At 29.8% G+C, this 22206-nt stretch overlaps 1 protein-coding gene across 2 annotated transcripts in view; it reads left to right on the forward strand.

Annotated features, from left to right (window-relative positions):
• The window catches only part of LOC103575042 (COUP transcription factor 2), a 67874-nt gene that overhangs the window by 28176 nt on the left and 17492 nt on the right, over nucleotides 1-22206 (forward strand). For both annotated transcript variants that reach the window (XM_008554660.2, XM_008554661.2), the window contains exon 3: nucleotides 1982-2533. In XM_008554660.2, coding sequence (XP_008552882.1) covers nucleotides 1982-2533 — 552 coding nt within the window. The remainder of the gene's footprint in view (nucleotides 1-1981; nucleotides 2534-22206) is intronic.

Raw genomic sequence — 22206 nt, forward strand, 5'->3', positions numbered from 1 at the left:
AACATGATTTAAAGGAACGGAAGGATCGGTAAATTCTTCCTGTACATCTACACAAACTCGTGTAGAAATGATCGTTCAACTAACGGTACTAAATCTGCATACCACTTCGTATATATCTTCGCGTTTACGTATACGCAAACTTACTATATACATATATTTGTTTAACTAAATACTCTAATATAAAATCTATAGACATAATATGTAATACATGATTAAAATTTATAATTTGCTAAACCATTTAAATGTTAAATAATGATTATCGATGTCAAGAATGTTGAGATTATATAAAAATATCAAAAATTGCAAGAACAAAATATCTTGGGATTAATCAGCAACAGTACAGGATCTGAGGATCTGAGATTCTACCACGTAGCTGTTTTCAATTTTGATCTGACACGCATTCGTAAAACGTTAAGACAAGTTGCAATACAACAACGAACAACTTTTTTTTTTTTTTTTTTTCATTTACTATAATACATTTTGTATTTATGTATATCTATATATCTATATATATATTTCCTTACATGAGGAAAAGAGGAATCGTGCAAACTCACACTCGTGTCCACCCGTCCATCAGCGCGTTCGTTAACTGCGAAACGTATCTCTCATGCAATCCCAAAGACGTAGAAGGCGGAGGTTCTTCTCAGCAGGAGTCTTTAATACGATGCAACCTCTCAGCTCTCTCACCTTCTCCCGGAACCCTTTTGCATACATATATATATATACAAGCAGCAGGGTGCGCACTTGAGTAAACTGACATGCGAATTCCACATGGAATCTTCTAACTTCAATTTTTGTAAAATAACAACTTTTTAGTTAAATTAGTTACAAGTAAATAATTAGCCCTTCAATGCTCACGTGGGCGCCATTTTAAAATTTTATCGGTTTTCAAAGAAATTCAATAAAATTTATTTGTTTTACATGAGGATTGAAAATTTTTTTATGTGCTAGTGTTCTTCCAGAATAATTTTCGATACTTCTGAAGCCTCCAAATATCCATTGGACCCTTTAATTTTGATCAGGATCGTCTAAGAAATTCTGCAGATAATCTTAAATATATATCTTTCAGCAAAAAAATAAAAATGATTTTTTAAATTTTGAAATTCCCCCGCGGGTGCGCGCGCAGCTTTGGCATGCGCATTAAAAGTTTCGGCTTCGGAACAGCTGATGCACCAAAAAGACATTGAGTTGAGAAATTTAATTAATATTAAGTCAAAATAGGCTCATTTCATTCATTATTTTTTTTTCTTTAATCCATGTGCTGTAGCTTATTGAATATTTGCGTAAAACTGAAATTTTGACCAATTTGTTATAAAAAAACATATTTACAACACACTTCAATGTTTGATTTTTTCGGATCTCGTACTTCAGCACATTCAGAATCCTTCTGTGAAAAAATTAGCTAGGAATTTTTTCCAAAAACCTTTATCTCGACTGGACTATAGACTCAGCTTCCTGAGTTTGAAAACAGCAGAGTTTTGGGGTTTTCCCGCAGAGTGAAGCATTTTTCAGATTTTTTCAATCAAAATTTGAATGAATAAACAAAAACGACATTTTTACTGTAGACATGCGTTACGCAAGTAAATTTGAAGCTGAATAATAAATAATTAATAACAATAAATAATAATAATAGCAATCTTATAAATGTCATGTTAATTTTACAGTAAAAAATAAATAAAAATTTTTCAACAGAATGACTTGTAAAAAAATTCAATTAAAATCTTATAATTTATCATTCAATCTAAGCATTAAAAATAAATGAAAAAATTGATTCAAGTTCTTTATGTAACTAATAAATTGAAAGAGAAATTGGTAATAAGAAAGTAATCCTACTTTGATGTATAGATTTAAATGAGATAGCGCGAATATCTATTGAGATAAAAATATCAGACATCGATACTAGCAAGTAAAAAATCAATATCAAGATAAATATATAAGAAATAATTGTGATACTAAAAGTGCGTTAATTCTTTTGTTGCAGCGGTCCAGAGGGGACGAGTACCTCCGTCACAGCCATCTTTGCCAGGATTGCCAGGTCAATTCGGTCTGTCGAACGGAGATGCAGTGGCCTGTGCCAGCTTAAACGGGCACTCGTATCTCTCGTCGTACATCAGCTTACTCCTAAGAGCAGAACCTTATCCGACGTCGCGATACGGACAGTGCATGCAGCCAAACAACATAATGGGCATCGACAATATATGTGAATTAGCTGCGAGATTGCTGTTTTCCGCGGTCGAATGGGCGCGAAATATACCATTTTTTCCTGATCTACAAGTCACGGATCAGGTGGCACTTCTCAGGCTAGTGTGGAGTGAACTATTTGTACTGAATGCGAGCCAGTGCTCGATGCCGCTTCATGTGGCCCCGCTATTGGCCGCGGCGGGTCTGCACGCGTCCCCCATGGCCGCGGATCGTGTCGTCGCGTTCATGGATCATATTAGGATTTTTCAAGAGCAGGTGGAGAAACTCAAGGCGCTTCATGTTGATTCTGCTGAGTACAGTTGTCTCAAGGCGATCGTCCTCTTTACGACTGGTGAGTCATACATTTTTTTATTTTTTATTCAAATTTTTACTTTTCATATATTATTATATTTATTCAAATCTACAAGATACCAAACAATTTTATTTTATGATTAGAATTTGTTTAATTGTCAAATTCTAAAATTTAATAATTATGATAAATGACCTGGGGTAAAATGGGACATCATTTTTCCCCGACAGAAAAATTTTTCCCAGACAGAAAAATTGTTTTTTTACTTAGAAATTTTTAGTTGTAATTTGTAAAAAAAAAACATGGGGCAAGTTGGGCCGACACAAAATTTTATTAAAAAAAATTTTTTTCCGTGTTTTTATTTGAATTAGAAAAAGTTGACTCTAAGATAAAATAGACTATGATTGTAATAAAAAAATGGTCTTATTTAGCTGCCGGTTTCCCTATTTGCAGAAAACTGATATAAGATTTATCAGATCGATCATTCTATCAAAAAATTTTTATTTGAATGCTTATTAATTTTTTGATCTTCTCAAAGTTAAAAATAAAAATAAACTCGCAATTCTTTAAAAAAAAAAAAAAAGCAGGTGTATAGAGGGTGTTTCATATGAGTAAGCATACCATTGATACATTAATATAATAAAGATAAATCTATATCGACAAGGCTGTCCACAATACAAACACTTAGCGCACACTGACCAGACATAAACAATCTAGCTTGACGATATATCGGCAGTTGACTAGACTGGACTCGTGTCGACACTCGGATCGTAGCCGACACAGGAAGATTACAAGCATATACATATATAATGCTCCCAGTAGTTTAAGTGATGATACAGCCTCGGACTTCTGCGCGACTTTCAATATAACATCATAGCTTCCACTATCCACAGAATCCTACTCGTAGAATAGAGCAGATATAGACTATCAGAATCAGAGTAGAGTAGAGTTGAGTTGAGTATATGCCAGTGAGTCCGTGTCATAGGCTATACTATGGAAATGTTGTAGCATACGACAACAATACAATGTGATTCGGTTCCCGTGTTAGATGTCCGTAGACAATGCCCTCACCCTCTATCTATCTATCCATCTATCCATCTCCCTCTTACTACGTCCGATGACAGTTGCGTCCTGTCCAGAGTCCAGAGCAGAGTCCGACCACAGCTTTCTCCATTCCCATTCCATATGTATCAGCACAGTTTCCAAGGCTATCTCTTCAAACCAATCTGCCTCTTACCCTCATCTAAAACATTTCCCTCCATTTTATACCCCTTTTATAACAATATACATATATTTATATAAATAAATAATTAAATAGTCTATCTTACTGCTTACGCGCTTTTTATTCATTCAATTATTTTTTTTTTTGACATTATCCTCGATCTAACAACAAACGGCTGTATTAATAGTAACATTCCTCCAGCAGACATTTAGCAACAGTGTAATAGATTTCTTTAGGAAAAAAAATAAATAAATAATAATGAACAAATGGCTAAGACACGACACAACGTGTACTAAATATTCTCATGAATAATGATAGATTTGTTGATATAGTAGCCCGTACTAAAAACGATTTATCTTTTTCACATTCACGTTTCACGAGTCTACCCACTCGGTCATTTAATTCATATCATGTTTATTTAATATTTATTTTTATAAATAGTTTATTTTTACAAAAAAAATTATTTAGCTATGATTTAATTGTTTTGCTATTGCTTGGTATTCTAATGCTACACTGTCACACTGTAAAAAATTTGCAGAGTGAATGCGGATTGAAATCAAATCCAGATGACTATGATGGAAAAATATAATTCCCTATTTATTCGGTATGCGGAGGGATTTTTTTTAAAAACTCCAAAACTCCGAGTGACAGAGTGAATTTGGATATAAATAAAATCCGTAATCACTCCCAATTTTTGACAGTACATTTCTCGAGTCGAAATATCAGACGTAAACTGAAATTTTTTATTTGTATTTTGATTCATAAAAAATTTGTAATTTCATGAGCTGTGATTTTAATTTAATAATAACATTAATTAAATCATTTCGATATTTTTAATCACAATTTTTAAAACCTTGACATGAAATAATATATGAATAAATATAAATGTAGTTAAAGATATAATTAAGGTGTAGAAAAAACATGTACCTGAAGATCGGAACGTTTTTTGCGCAACAAAAATGAAAAAATTTTTGAAATTTTACAGCTTAAGATTGACGAGGGGTGCTTGGGGGTGGCTGCAGTTTTCAGTTAACATACTAGCGCCTATTCGAAAAATTTCGAAAATCTAGATCCAGTAGATTTTTTATTTTTCATTTTCGTTTCGCAAAAAACATTTCGATCTTCAGGTACATGAAAAAATGCTATTTTGAGAAAACAGAGTAATAATAATCTATGAGCCTGAAACTGAAAAAAATTTTCTTAAAAACACGAATATTTTTTGCTACGCCTTTTGACTTACGGTGTCTGTCATAAGAGCCAGAAAAGCGTACTGAAAAATTTTAAGAAATTGCCGTGATTATAATCCAGGAGTCAAAAATTGCTCTCTAAATCTGAAACAGTGAAAACCACTGAAAAGTAGTGTATATACACTGTTTCAGATTTGGAGAGTGATGAAAAAATTTTTTGTATACTTATATTTCGTTATTGTAAGTCTAAATAGGTTTTAGTTACGTTTTCGATTCGTGATAGTCTGCTACGTTTTTAACGTTCAATTTACGTCAAATATTTCGACTCTGATCGATATCATTTTAAAAAAATCAACCGAGTCATTGTGACAATATAATAATAATAATAAATTAAAATTAAAAATTAAAAGAAAGAAAAAATATGTAGACAGTAAATTTAAAAAGCACTCTCATCTGTGAGCATAAGATTAACGACAAGATGATCGCTGATGACATTGTATTTTATTATTTATTGTATTATAACTCTACTATTGATGTCAAAGGACAATGAGCGTATAGAAATAAAATTACAGACGTGTAATAATTATTGATTATTTAAACTCATCAGTATTAGAAAAAAAAAAATATATATATATATATATATATATATATATATATATATATATATATATATATATATATATATATAAATTTTTTAACAGACAGTAAGACGCGCGTTGTCTCGGAGATATATATCACGATTAATCGTTAATTTAAAATAATCAGTTATAACTTACATGAATTTACTAAGACCCCGTTAGTCACATATATATGTAATCATTACAATCACTAAGAATTTCTAGTACATCTGATTTTCATCATGTTAAGGAAGTTTAGTATATCTGTTACATTAAATCTTCTGCGGTGATATATTAACGTTTTATATTCTTATGTACACATGTATATATATATATATATATATATATATACTTAGTATTTTAAGTACGTACTTCTAAGTATGTATATATTGCATACCAATAAAGTAGTAAGTTTCTACTTCATGCCCAGAGAAAGCCGACTTTAAGTGAGATTGAATCTGTTTCGCGTCTCAAAACAGTTAAATATTTTAACGTCTTATAAAAAGTCTAAATAACCATCGGTCTTAAACACAGAATTTAAAAAATACATTTTTGTCTTAATAATCAAAACTACAACTTCGCAATTCGATACTAAAAATTAATAAATATATAAATTTAAGTGACAAAAAAAATACATAAATGAAATTTAGTCCCCAGTGGTTTAGCCGACAGCGGAAATATATAAGAGATCAAATACCCGTCCGTCTGCATCCGGATCTAACGGAAATACGACGTAGAATATGATAGTTTTGTGAGTACAAGTAGGTCCACTGGTTGACGTAATGCTATAGGTACATTACAACTAAAGACGGTCATTGTACTGAGAAATGGAGAACGATCAGTATCCACTAACACAAAGCATTAGTCGAGCATCCCGGTATTATATATACATATATGTAGAGCAGCCACACCACGTTAGTTCACTGTAAAGTATCAAGGGATGAGATGCTGATGGACTAGCGGTAGAAACGCGTGTCGACGCCAATGGTTCCGAGCTACAAGGGTGGTAGCCCGTGACAAGAGTGTAGGGACGAAGCTCGGTTATCTGCAAACCCGACTCTCGACTTTTACCCGACCCTACTCTACTTTATACTCTCTCTTACTCCCTAGTCCTGTTTTCGGTCTCTTTTCCGCGTACTAGTGGTTCGTAACCGCAACCCCTCGGTGGCATTTGCGGCTAGCTAACTGCTCTATCTGGTATTGTTAGTCAACCAGGGGGGGCCCAAATCGCGCGAGTCCACCCTCGCGAAATTTTTTTTTATTCCTTCCTTTCATTTTAACCCACGTGCTATATTGTTGTGTATTATTATTATATATATAATCATCTCTACATACTTTTTTAGTCGAGCTTACATTATACATATATATATATATATATATATATATAATGTTAATGTCTTTTGTATGATCATTGTCACGATGAACATGTCAAAGAGGTCATGGTAAAAAATTTAAATAATTGCTTTTAAACGGAAATAAATATGACAAAAAAAATATATTTCGTGGATGAATTTTTCTTTCGATAAATAATTTAAATGGAAATTTTTTAAAACTAAAAATAAATAAACTGAATTTTTATTTAAAACAAGACTGATTTATGAATCAAAGGGTTTTTAAATTTCTGCGTATGGATGAGACTATTTACACATATGGAATAACTGTAAATCGCGACATTAATTAGACACAAAGACGCTCGTAAATTATTGACTTTCATACCCATTTAATTCACATATGCACTTCTGCTAAAATTCTACACATACTTTTTAAAGAATTCCCACTTTGCACCCTCTTATGTCTCAGTTAAACAAACAACCACCCATTAGTCATTCAAAACTGCTGTATCTTAAACGTTGAGGATTTTTTTTAATGACTAAATCTCTTGGAAATTAAAAGAAAAAAAATTTTTAATCTTCTTTTTAATATCAATAATTGCACATGAGACCGTATCGGATATTTAGGGGTTACTCTGAGCATACAAATGAAAAAAAAAATATTCACAATTTGTTACGGTTCGGGTCTAGTGTGTCACATGTGACTCGGCATTCCCGGGAAAAATAATTCACAACGGTCGTGTGGCAATGTCGCATTGGTATGACAGAATAAAAAAAGAAGTAAAGAAATATGTAGAAAAAAAAAGACATCCAAGTCTAAGAGCATCAGCAAGAAAATATATATGAGTGCAGATCTGTGTGATTTTTCTCACTCTCACTCTTACTCTTACTTTCATTCTTTCTAGTGACTTCTACATACATATATAAATATATATAACACGCGAAATATTTGTGAGTGTACGTGACAGATTCGTTTTATTTAACTTTCCCTGTTGCCGCGCATTTTATGCCGGTGACGATGACGACTAGGACACGTTCAAGAAGAAGGGTCTCTTTTACTCATACATTTTTTTTTACGTATACATATATATGTTGGAATGGATAGTATGTATAATATGTGCTAGGGGAGAAAATGTTGTGCGGCATGCAGCTGTGGGCGGAATTGCTGAGATTGAACTATCGACTTACGAGTAGATTGGTCGAGATACCCCAGTACCAACAAGGCGATCGGAAACTCAAGACATATCTTACCCACCATCTTATTCTTCGACTTCTTTATCAATAGCCTGGAGGTCGGGGGTCCTCTATTGTTGTCATCGAGTTTTTTAACGGGATATTATCTTAAAAATCCTTACCGTGGGATGTTTTGTGACTTGTAAAAATTTCGAGACACGCTTATTGTCATTTATTTTTAGTACTTGCTATTTTTATTATCATTATTATTTATTTTTCAACCAATACAGCCGCGTGTCCTTTTGCGAATAACAAAGTGAATTTATTGAAATAAAAAAAAAAATATTATAAAAAAAAAATGTATACTACACTGAAAAAAAAGATTTGTCGACTCAAGAAAATTTTTTCTCGTCCTGAGGAAATTTTTGGTTTCAATTTATAAAGCGTAAAATTTATTAGGGCAAGTAAAAATTTTCTTGGGGTAAGTAAGAATTTTTAGCGCCAAGAAAATATTTTTTTTTGTGTATAAATATATGGTATTATAATAATTATATAAATTATTTTTATATTTATTTGAATGCCACTTACCTGGTATTTATTTAAATAATAGAATAAAAAAAAAAAATAATTTAACGACTCGTTAATGAATATAATTTACATGTTGAATGTGTAGCTTGAATCGAACTCATGGAGCATGACATAAAAATTGCAACCCTTTCTCGTCTTTCCTAATAGGGCTCTCATTAGCGGATTGTAGTTATAGTACATAGCAACATACACTGCTGCTGTTAATATTATCAGGAATAGTTATAGCGAGACAGAGCAAGAGTAAGACCAATACTAAGCACACTAGTGACTTAAACTCAAAACAAATACTTGTTGAGGTATTAAAATAAGTACCATATACTTACGACAACTGGGAACTATGCAACTATGCATGTTACTTGCTCTATTCTACTGTATAATAAACATTGTATAGGATAGTGGTGTGACTTCCTTGATTTTCTCAGCAGTATATCGCACTACAAATATAAGTAAAAGTATTTGCAAATTTATAAGGAGAGAAATTATAATTTTTTGCAAATTCGAATTATGAGACAAATAAGCTCCTAATTTTTTTTTTAATTTCACATAGAAGCAATATGGATATTAGGGTGTTTTGAGTCAGAAAAAATTGCTAATCAAAAATTTTAAAAATTAAGCGCGAGAAATTTCCATTTAAAAAAATTTAATTGAAATTTTTGCAATTTTGAGTTCAAAATAAATTTCGTATCAATGGGATTAAGATTTTTAATTTTTGAAAAATTTTTTTATAAAAAAATAAATGCAAGAATTATTTTTTCACAGAAAAAAAAATTAAATTTTAAGAATAAATTTAAAAATTTAATTTTTATGAGTGAGCCTCAGTTCAAATTTTTTAGTGAATCCCATTTTGCCCCATTTAAAAAATTTCTGTGAAATCACTACTGACATTTTTCCTAAGTGAGCTCACTTTACCCCCTTTTCCTCTACACTGTAAAAAGAGCGATGTTAAAAATAGACTCAATTTAACACCTCGCGGTGTTAAAATTAAATAATTAAACGTTAAATATTTTCAACGCCGAAAAATATTTTAACACCTGGAAAATTTTTTAACACTGGTAAATAATATTTACACCGTCGGCGGTGTTATTTTAACACCACTTTTGGTGTTGAAATTTAACACTGAAAAATATTTCAACACCTGGAAATTTTTTTAACATTGATAAATAATATTTACACCTTCGGTGGTGTTATTTTAACACCACTCGGTGCTGAAGTTGAACACCACAAATTTCAACACTCACACCGCCTGGACTTACCCCTTTTTTAACAGTATATATATTCAGAGATATCTATTGGACATATATAAATCCAGTAGTAACTACGCCACTGACCTGCGGGGACTTTTAGCTCTAAAGTGTCAAGCCACTGATAAGCCAAAGGCATTAATTTCACAGCGTGGTTCCCCACTGTCGTTTCGACTAATACAATTATGTTATAACCCCTTGGCAATTCTCTTCTCTATTCGTTTCATTTCTCATCCCTTTACTTGCTCTCGCTGATGTATATTTCTCCAAAACCCTTACCCTATTGCTACACCGCAGACTGTACTCTCATGGTGACATCAACCTCCGTTAAGCTATTCAACCCGAGATATCACCACCAAATCACTTCAATTGATAAAACACCCAAAAGTCTAATAACAATAAATTTATTATTTTTTATCTCAAAAAAAAATTCTATCATTTTTTTTTTTTTTAATAAAAAATTTTTAATTGATTGAAATAAATTTTTTTTTATTTAAAAAAAATATAAGTTTGTTTATGTATGATGTCCAGTAGACAGAACGACAAGATCCATGACGCGTGTATCATTTAATAAGTTGTGTCAATCTCTCGTTAGTTAATTGTCGCCGAGCACTCTGGTAGAGTGATGGTACAAAGTATGTGTGAGTATATATGTTGGCATGAGTATGAGTATGAATATAAGTATGATGGTATATATAATATATATAGCGAACGCATGAATTGTATAACAAAGCCGTGTAGTTGTCCACGACTCGTTGGATGGTAAAGAGCGCGTGGGAGATAGGGATAAACTATGTAAAATGCTGGGGCCGGCACACTAAATACAACTCAAATATATATCTATATATGTATATATATATATATATAGCAACGATAAAGTGAGAAAGAGTGAGATGGATAGTGGATGTCCGAATGGACGAATGCCCTTCATTTCCATACTTCACCATATAACCAGTCCCGAGCGACGGTCCGCGTCGACGCGAAAACCCGCGGCTAACTTGATTATTTGACCCTCATACTAACCACCTCCGTGTCTGCTCTTGTCCAATAGTAATCCCTCAATCTCTAATTTTTAAATATTTTTTTTTAAATTTTATATCCTAAATATTTTAAATATAACTTTTTAACAGTTTTAATTTAACTATCAACGGTCACACTGCGAATTATGACGGTCACGTGGGGTTATAAGACTTGAGCGTCTTTGACCAGCTGTAAAAATTAAACTAATCAATAGTTTTTCAATTAATATTTTTTATACATTTTTATAAAAGCCCTCGGAGTGAAATTTACTCCGAAAGGAGTTAATTTTAATACTAAAACTCCAAATTGGGAGAAATCTACGGAAATACAGACTTTTTTTTTCGAAATTTTCATCTTTAAATGTAGTTTTCGGAAAAAAGTACAAAAAAAATTAGATAATAAAATCTATGAAATTTTTAAGTTTTTTCAAAACTCAAATTTTTCTCAAAATTAAGCCTGATATCGAAAAATTTTATTCTTAAAAAATTCTTATTTTGTCGAGTGTTGTATAAATTTACTCGCAATTTTTTACGGTGAAATATATATTTTTATCATAAATTTCAAATTTCAAATATTTTTGACTAAATTTCGCCACGAATTATAGAAGAAATATAATAACTTTGGCATAGAATTCATAAAAAAAAATTAATCTTTCAAATAATATATTTATTTCAATAAATCAATGGAAAAATTATCAAAAAAAAGTGTGATTGGTTTTTTGAAAATATCTCTTTAAATACTACGTTAACTGAAAAATTGCAATCAACCTTTTTTGTAGCGCTTTAAATTCTCTAAAGAAGGTCTCAAGCACTTTTTTCAAAAACTGAATAGTTATCGAAATATTTGGAGTTCAAAATTCGAAGAGTGAGAAATAAAAATTTTGAGTTATTTGAAATTGCCCGGGGTCTTTTGAGCCATTAAGGGTTAACGCGCCATCTAAAATACTTAATATAATCTATAGCATTGAAAATAAAAATAAAATAAAAAGTATCAATTTTTCAAATTTAAACAGCAGATAATTTAAAATGATTAATGTACACTGGGCATTATTCTGAGGGCTGAATGGCCATCAGAAATGGTCAACAATACTAAATGTACTGTATCATTATAAATATTCATTTAAAAAAAAAAAAAACATATATATATATAAATATTATTTATATGCATTTATTTATATTTATGTGCACATAGATATGAAGGGTAAGTTGTTTGTAAGGCGAAAAAATATGCGGAACTGGTTTTGCACAGTGGGGAATGTCGAAGAGGATTACAATGGAGCTTATAGCAATTGGCGCGTACGCACGATTGAGATACACTTTCGGTGGGAGTATAAACGCGTTGAATTGTAATGCGTGGCACGCGTAACATCAGTACACATATATCTCAACATCTCTATACATCTATCTACTCACTCTTATATATAGATATATACACGCATCTCATTCTTTTTTTTTCTTTTACTTTCGTTCTTTCATTCCCTTTTACACATTACACTGCACTCAATCCAACTTACTTGCGTTCCACACATTCTATTTAATTATTTTATTTAATCAAGGCTCTCTCCTATTTCATTTTTTTTTTTTATACACTAGAAACAGAGTGGTGTTAAAAATGGACTCAATTTCATACTTCATGGTGTTAAAATGAAATAACACAAGTGTAGGTGGTGTTAAAATACCAGTGTTAAATAGGTGTATAAAAAATTCCATGTATAGACATTAGAAAAAAATGGAGATTGTGAAAAAAATGGTGTTAAAAATTGAGACAATTTAACACCGCGTAAAAACAAATTATACGTATAGAAATTAGAAAAAAAAAGGACACTGTAAAAAGAGCGGTGTTAAAAATTGACACAATTTAATACCGCGTGGTGTTAAAATGAAATAACACAAGCGTAGGCGGTGTTAAATCGGTGTAAAAAAAATTTCACGCATAGAAATTAGAAAAAAAAATACGGGGAAATTTTTTTAACCCTGGAAATGAATATTTACACCTTGAATGGTGTTATTTTAACACCACTTTTGGTGTTGAAATTTGACACCTACATTGTCTGGACTTACCCTGAATTTTTTTACAGTGTGAATAAATACTTAATTCGATAATAATAATTTTCAAGTCACGAGTCATCGATCTTTAATTTAAAATTCAAAATCTCCAAATCTGTAAAGGCCATAAGGCATCTGTAAAAAAAAAAATATCATTTGACATTTAGTGAAATAAATGCTTAACAAAATTTGCCGGGTGTTGTGTCAAAATCGTCCAGTCACTTGAATAAATATCAATCATATAAAATCTATAAAGGAAATATTATTTTCATATTTTTGTTCCTTTTTAAAAATTTTTCGTCGCTTATGTTAGTATTATTATTATTTGATGAATGTGTGTGTTGTTTCTGTCTAACATGTCTTGGATATTTCTTGTATTGCAACCGCTCGGTCTATACCAGTCGTTAGGTGTATGAATGTACGTATTTTGTCGCTGTACACTTGAATCCACAGCTGGACAAGGGACAATGGCGACGTAATCCAATAATGCCCAGTATGTCCGGCCTGTGAAAGATCGCGTAACTCTTGTCAGTAGACCAACGACGATGACGATCACGACGACGAGTGGTATGTGACGTATTGTATAATAGAAGTGTAAGAGTAGAGGGAAACTCGAATTATTTTCTAGACCTTTTAGGTTTTCGCATTTTACCATTTGGCCTTTACACTATTATATGTTTATCTTCAGTTTACATCATTTTATTTTCCTTTTATATATTTGTTTAGATTTTTACATCAAAAAATTTTATTTTTTAATTTTTATAATTTTTAATATTAATTTTAATTAAAAGTCCTTATAAATAATTTATTTTCCCAAAATTCTTGCAAAATTTTTAACTAAAAAAAAACTATTTATTCATTATTTTGCTAAATGAGAAAATTAACTTTCAATAGAAATATTTTTGAATTTTTTTTCCAAGTATTTGAAATTAAATATAAATATTTATTTCCTCCGAAATTCATAATTTTTAATTTATATCATTAATATCGTTAATAAATGATTTTTCAATGCAATCTCAAATTTTCATTTCTATTTACTGTTAATAGGAGTTTCCAAAATCTTGATATCGGAAAAAATTTTGATATCAGAAAATAATCATGGACATGGTAATGAAATTCTGTGATTACTCCCTTCTATCAATAGCGATCTTAGCAATACATAGAAAAAAAAGTTATCTTGAGTCAAAAAAATATTTTTGATGACAAACGTTTTCAAGAATCAAGTCGAGATTTTTTTGAGCCAAGAAAATTTGTCTTGGTTGCAGAAAATTTATTTTTTCTGACAAAATTTAAGTTTCCAAAAAAATTTTCTTGAATCAAGAATATTTACCTTCAGTCGAGAATTTTTTTTTCTGTGTAGTAAATATTTAATTTAATTATTTTAAAATATTAATTTATTTCCATGACATTTTCAAAATCTCTTCTAAAAATCAATTTATCAAATTAATTTTTTTTCCTAATATTTTACACTAAAAAATTTTGAGTGAATTCAGAGTGATTTGAATTTCATTTGAATCCGCATTCAACCCAATTCGAAGTTTTAATATGAAAATTAACTCTTTTAGGGAGTAAATTTGACTCCAAGGGGCATCAATAAATAAATAAATAGACATCCACTCCGGATTCACTCCGCTAATTTTTGTACAGTGTATTTATTCCATTGGTAAAAATTTTTTTCCATTTTAAAAAATTATCAGTTTACTAAAATAAATAAACATTATTAAAAAATAAATTTATATTGAATAAAATCATAACGCATGATACATAAAATAAACTGTAGGACAACTTAATCGTATAAATTAAATTGATAATATTATTTAAATGCAACGTAACAAATCGCGTATAAATCGTTTTGTTAAACTAAGCACAATTGAAGTGCCATATATATAAGTATATAAGCCCCAGTATAGTAGACTATAAAATAAAATAAACGTGACAATAAGAAAATACGTATACATATATACATATATATATATATATATATATATATATATATATATATACATACAAGGTCCATTGAAATAAAACATCGGAACAAATATATAATATATAACACAATAATAACCGACATAAGCAATTTCAGTAGTAAAGTCTGTCATAAGTTTTCTTAAACTCCAGGGTCCAGGACACAGAGTAAACGTTGAGTAAAAAGATCCACGCGTATCATTTCATCGGCCGATTAGTCTCATTGTGGATTATTGTTCAGTTCTCGGCTCGTGCTATGCTACAATTCCTCCCACCCTCTTTATTCTCACTTTTTCATTTCCTTAGAGAGGATCGTCAAGAATAGACCGCTCGAGTCTCGACAGCCTCTATCTTGGACCCATGAGTTAAGTAGAGGCCCGGTGGTCTACTCTCAACAGCCCCTTGCGTGTCCCATAAACGTAAAAATTTTCGTAACAAATAGAAATACCATGACAGGACACTAACATCACGTATTTTTCTTTTTTTATTATTATTATTATTATTTTTCTTTTTCTCCTGGCGTCGCTCTTCACTGGCATTGGGTTCATAAGCAAAGGCGATGCGAATACTTAAAGTATAAGTAAAGTAAGAATAAGAAGAAGAGTGAAAAGCCCGTGGGTCCATTGTCGTATGAATGGGGCCTTGAGAGAAGGGCAAACATGCTTAACCTCTTGGTCTATTGTCGCGCCCGTTTTATCCGATTTAAACGTGGCAAATACGTCGTATATACCAATCATTGTATGCCATACAACCATTGCTACTATGCAAGATTCTCTACATGTCCAAGTAGACTGATGCATATTTGTTGCATTTTTTTTTTACTATTTATTTATTTATTTTTACATTTTTATAATTTATAAACCTCCAGACTCTAAAAAAAACAGGGTACGTGTTAAATTTTAACGCCGAAAGTGGTGTTAAAAAAATTTCCCAGTGTGAAAATTCAATATTCAATAAATTTTTATTGATTTTATTTTTTTTATATATTTATTATATTTTATTTTTTTATATATATTACATTTTTTTTTATTTATTTATTTATTTATTTTTTTTATATATTATTTATTTTTTTTTTATTTATTTATTTATTTTTTTTTTTTTTTATATATTATTTTATTGTTTATATATAATACATTTTTTTTCTAATTTCTATACGTGGAATTTTTTACACCAATTTAACACCGTAAAATTACACCCCCGAATTTTAAAAAAAAATATAGTTATATAATAAAATATATGACGTTTATTAATACGGAAAATTCGAGAAAAAAAAGCATTTTATTTTACAACAAACTAGATTATGTGCAACGCAAAAAAATGCTGTCTTACTGTAAACATCATAACTTGTCCACAGCAAGTTAGTTACTACTTAAAATCATAAAATAATTTTTTTTTTATTCTCGAAAGTGAGCGCAATAAAAAAAAACTTCAATGTTCCCTTTTCATAAATAAATTATTTAAATTCATTGAAAGTCTTAGTAATAATAAAAGAAACAAGTGTTTATTTATTATCAATGATTTAAGTAATTATTTATATCTTTTGATAAAATAATTTATATTCTCGCAATAAATAAAAAATATCCATACAAACATACATATATATAATCTAGTGTTTTTTAATGCTGCCATTACGAAGACGATAATAAAGTCGGGGTGAACATTCTCGCAAGTATCATGTGCGATCGTAAAAAAGTCTCTCGAATTCCATGCCCAGTAACAACTTTGATATTTTACGTCACATTTAAAATGTTACCGCATTTATAAAATATATATGGTTAATTTTAATCTCTTGTATATTTATAAATTAACTATACATAGACTTCGACATATATGTTAGTGGCAGCTGTCTGGTTAATTTTAGTAAATATCTATAAACCCCCCGTGTGTTACAACAAAAAGTCAAAATTTCGAAAACTGTCATTATTTATATTTTTGATGTTACAAACCCAAAACATGGAGTATTATACTATTTCGTTCTTTATTTAACGTTATATACAAGTGTCGATTGTATATCGTAAAGTTTAAATAGTTAAGAGCGCCAACACATCTATAAGATTCAATCGATGTACAAATCACAGGCCATTTATTCTATTGTGCAGTGTAAAAGTCATTTGGTCGTTTTATACTACACTCGTGTCGATGTTTAGTTGTAACAGCAGCACCCCCATAAATCTAAACTACTCATAGACTACTCGAGGCTGTTGTGACAATTGCTTTTGAACTCAGTCGAGGTATCGAGTCGAAATTTTTAAAAAGGATTCAAGTGTTCTTTTACCACCTGGTCTTTTTTTTTAATTTTATTTAAAAAAAATTTTTTTTTCTATCCTTTAAAATCATAAAATAATTAATTGATTTAAAAAAAAAAAATGTGCAGTCTTGTAAAAAAAAAAATTGTCATTAAAAACGAGATTATATTTGAATAAAAAAAAAAAATAAATCCGAATTTACAGTTATGTTAACCGTTGATTCTTGGATTTATAGAAGTCACTAAAGTTAATTATAAAATTTTTTATAGTCTCAATAAATAAATAAATCCAAACAGATCCTTAACTTTATTTCCAATCGTTAACGATAGTGTTTATGGGTTTAAATCGAATTTCTCAGTGTTAAAAAATAATATCTTTTTTTTTTTAAACATTTTATATATTTATTTTCTTTTATATCCTTTTCTTTATTCTTCCTTTCATTTAATTCTTTTCACCACATATATATACATACATATATATGTGTATCGCTGCATAGAGAGAGAGAGTGCGTGGTGTGAGTCGCGAGGATGGCGCGATAAGTGGCTACGCGTCCGAAGTCCGAGTTTTGCGCCTCAGGGCCGACCCCCCACCGCTCAATGAGAGACATTTCTCATCATTTTCCATTCAACCGGACTGAGTTATAAGCCCGTACACAGCATTCATGTACAATCGTTCGATTTATTACAAACCACGGAGCTAATGAATTTAATTTAATATTTCACGGGCCTTAAGTAGGCAGGAGGAGACAAGACTTCCAACTCCTATCCAGAAATACCAACTGAGAATTTAAAAGAGGATATAATGGGGATGAACGGGCTTTAACACCGTGCGATTTACTATTAAGAATATTTAATATTAAGGATAAAAATTATATTTTGTCCTTTTTATTTTTTATTTATTACTTCCCCCACCTTTTTTTATTTTCATCTCCACATGAAAAGTGTACATACCCGCCTTCCGAAATGACCTGTGAATTCAAGTCCTCATATTTTAAGAAAATGCCAACTAAAATTTTTTATTATTATTATTATTATTATTATTTTTTTTTATTTATTTATTTATGACCAATAAATTCATGTCCTATTGGTACGTCATTAAAATAAATAATAATTTTAGATAAAAAAAAAATTCTCCATGCATTTAAATTAATTTAATGGTAATTTTTATTAACCTGATATTCTAAAAATAAATATATACTACTAAAAAGTATAAAATATAAATAATGATATGTACATTTTTTGGATATTAATTATAAATGTAATTTAAAATCTTCATACACTCACCAGTAATATAAATTAAGAAAATATAATATTTATTGGGACATAAATATGCATCATAATATATTTTTCATACTTTCTTCTCTTTTATATATGTAATAATAACTGTAATCCAGTAGTAACACTTGTCAAATTAAATATTATTTATTATTTAACTTTTCATCAGCCATATTAATGTTATATATACACACATATATAATAAAATATTTTAAGTATAAAAAAAAATTAATATGACAGAAATTTTGTGTATTTTTGTTGAAAAATAATTTGAATTTATTTGATAAGAAAATTTTTAATGCAACACATTTCTTGTGTTTTTCGAAAATTTACACAAAATTTGTGCTAAACTAAACACCCGCGCGTTTCTTCATTATTATAACCAAGGAAAGCATTGTAGCAGCATTGTCTGCAAGAAAACTTCGATTCCCTGAGTAAACAACTTAATTCAACCGAATTCAAAATTTTAATTCTGTTATATTCTGTCGAATTCTGCAAACCAGAATTAAACTGAATTGAAAATTTGAATTTGAATTAAACAGAATAAAACCAATTTAAAAATTTCAAATTCAGTTTAATTCGGATTCAGAACCAGAAATTGGAGAGTTATTTTCGAATTAATCAGAATCAAATAGAATTATTTAAATTCGTTTTAATTTGAACAAATTCTGGTTTTCCTGTTGAATCAGAGTTATTATTGATTTGAAACTAAATGTAATCACAAATAACTTGAATATTTTTACGATCAGGTTCAAGGATTTTTGAATTCTCATTTTACAGAAAAATAATTGATAGCTTGGTTTCTTATAAAAATCACAGAAACTTAAAAAAATTTTTTGGAAAATTGACATAAGTTGTACTAAGGTTAGGTCAGTATAATTGCGTTAGTTAGGTTATGTGTTTATACTTATTATTTAATTTTACCACGGTCTGTTAAATTTACAAAAATTTTCTGTCAAAATAACAGATTTTGTGTTCAATTATTTAACACAAAATTTGTGTTAAAATACTTGACTTTTATTTTAAATACATTAAGACGCGTTTTCATTTGTTTCTCTATTCGCACTCAACTGGATAAACGGTACTATCTCTGTTGCACTTGTACATTAAATAGGAACTTTGTCCAAGCTTTTCTCGTAAACAAATGGAAGTTATCAAAAAATTCAAGTGCACTTCGCTAGTTCATAGAGTAAAGCATCGGGTCTGTGTCTTTATTTTGCGTTTAGATTTTTTATTTCAAAGAAAAGCTGGGACAAAATTATCTGAAAACCGTTCTTAACAAACTTGTAATTAATGTAAATAAATTATATACAAGTACAAGTGTATCAAAGTTGTTAGTACCTATGAGTTATTAAATTTATCTATGACAGTAGTACCTACGACCACCCGGGATAAAAATAGACGTGATTTATTATTTTTTACCGCTTAACGACCCGAGCGAACACTGGAATATGCTCTGCTTTTTACTATATACTTTTCTGTGATAGTCTTATATATATATATATACATATATATTTGCAAAACAGTACTCTATTGCTATAGTGTATTCTCTAGCACCCTTCTTCCTTCCTGAACTTGTTCGTTCTTCATCTACCACAAATTTATATATATATATATATATATATATATATATATATATGTATATATATATATATATAATGTGATATTTTTTGTCTCACCACGACAGTTCTACTGACAAATAAATAAGGCGACGGATAAATTTTGCATGCTTTTGTGAGAAGTGAAAGAATAATAAGTTTATAAATTAAGATTGCGATTAAAAATTGAAAATTTTGTTGTAAATAATTATAATACTGATTGGGATAAAAAACCCCATAATTTATGAGTTACATTAATTGTTAACAAAACAATAAAAATTAACTAAACAGGATAGAAAGTAACCGTTACAAATGATAATATCCTGGGAAATATTTTTCAGTTTAATCGCCGCTTAACTTACTCCGTTGAATTGTAGTATTAAAAAAATAAAAAAAGTACGAATGATGTATTAGGTTCGTTGCTCGCATCATAAAGATCATATATACATCTACACTTTGATGTACTACTCTGTATAACTTCTTCCCATGGGTAATTACCAACTACTTCTTCTTTTTCTTCTTCTTCTTCTTCTTCTTATTTCTTGACGTACTTTTTTCTGCAGTTTATTTTATTAAGCTGAAAGTTTAAAACAATTTTTTTTTATGGGAAAATATATTTGATACTTTCAATTTTCGTAATGAAAAATAATTTTCAATTAATTTTTTTTTGTTTATAATGAAGACCATAAAATTTTATGGAAAACATGAAGTTTTGAAGTATAATTAATCATTAAAATTGATTTTTTTTTTTTTATGTCATCCATTGATATAAGAGTATTGTTAAAGCAGCTACAAATTTAAAATTTTCTAGACCGTTTTTGAAAAAAAATCAAAGTAAATTTTTTAAAAATATTTTTGTAGAAGACCTTGATGAGTAAAAATATATATAAATGTCAAAAAGCTAATTTAGTTATAAATTCAAAATTGAAGTTCTATATTTTTGTTACTGAAAATATTTTTCAAAGAACCAACGCTCCGAGCTCAGTAAAAATAATTAAAAAAAAAAATATCGAAATTTAATTAGGTCTGAAGTCAAAGACCTTTTTATGAATTTTTTTAGCCAACAGTCTCTAGCTGTTTTAATTAACTACATAAATATACCGGAAGTGAGTGGGACCATTGATTCAATGAATTTGAGTACTCAGTCTTTGGACTATCATAGAATAAAAAATAATCATACAGCAATAAGCTACCGTTCAAAATACTGTCTTAATTTTTTAAATTAAATATTTGAATATGAAAAAAAAAAAAAAAAAAAATTACTCGATGACAGTATACGCGCCTTACATATTTTTAAATCAGTCACTTTACGCTTAAAAATTTTTGACACGCGATTTAAAAAAAATTGCATTTTTAAAATATCAGAAAAATTTATATATTATTAATATATTCTAAAAGTATATAAGTAAGGCTTAATACTTTGACTTTATAGACGTTAGTAAGTATATAAATAATATAACACGGTGTAAAAGTGGTTTGACAACTGACCGCGAAAGAGGCTCATGACAATCGAGGCGCAAATTGCGATTGTGTAGAATAAAACACTTCTCTCTCTGAAAATCTCTCTCTATATATATATACATATATGTATATATATATAAAGAAACAAAAAAGGGGATCTATGAGCTTAGCTTGCACGAGTGGCAGCAGAATCAGATCGGTGGCTCGGCTCTTCTCTTATTTTCTCTTATTCCCTCTAATACAATTGCACTGCGTTCAAGAGTAGAGAGAAACTGCTGCGCATAGACGACCCTTCGGCTTCTTTTTATCAAGGGTAGGTCGCCCTCGAGCAACCCTCGCGTGAGCCGCATCCAATGCAATTATATTAGCGGTTATGTGTATCGCGCGCGGCCTGTTCGAATGACATGCGGCTAACTCGATTGCGATTCCCCCTTCCTCTGTTCCTTTATTTTATTTTACTCCATCTATATGCCATCTAGACTATTATATCAGACCTTTTTTTATCAATCACAAATGACCTCAAAATTTTATTTTCTCAACAAAAAAAATATATATACATATATATATGCAGAGATACTTTTAGTAAAAATTACCCAGAGTTTGATATGTACTGTGAGGACATGTGGTAAATATCAAAATTTTTCCCATGCACATTGTAAAATATTCTACTCGATAGCATGTAAATGAAGTGCATTTTCTACAGACCATGGTAAAAATTTAGTTACTGGCTAGATGTCCTTACAGAAC

This window comes from Microplitis demolitor, chromosome 1, assembly GCF_026212275.2.
Source record: "Microplitis demolitor isolate Queensland-Clemson2020A chromosome 1, iyMicDemo2.1a, whole genome shotgun sequence".
In the NCBI taxonomy this organism is placed as follows: Eukaryota; Metazoa; Arthropoda; class Insecta; order Hymenoptera; family Braconidae; genus Microplitis; species Microplitis demolitor.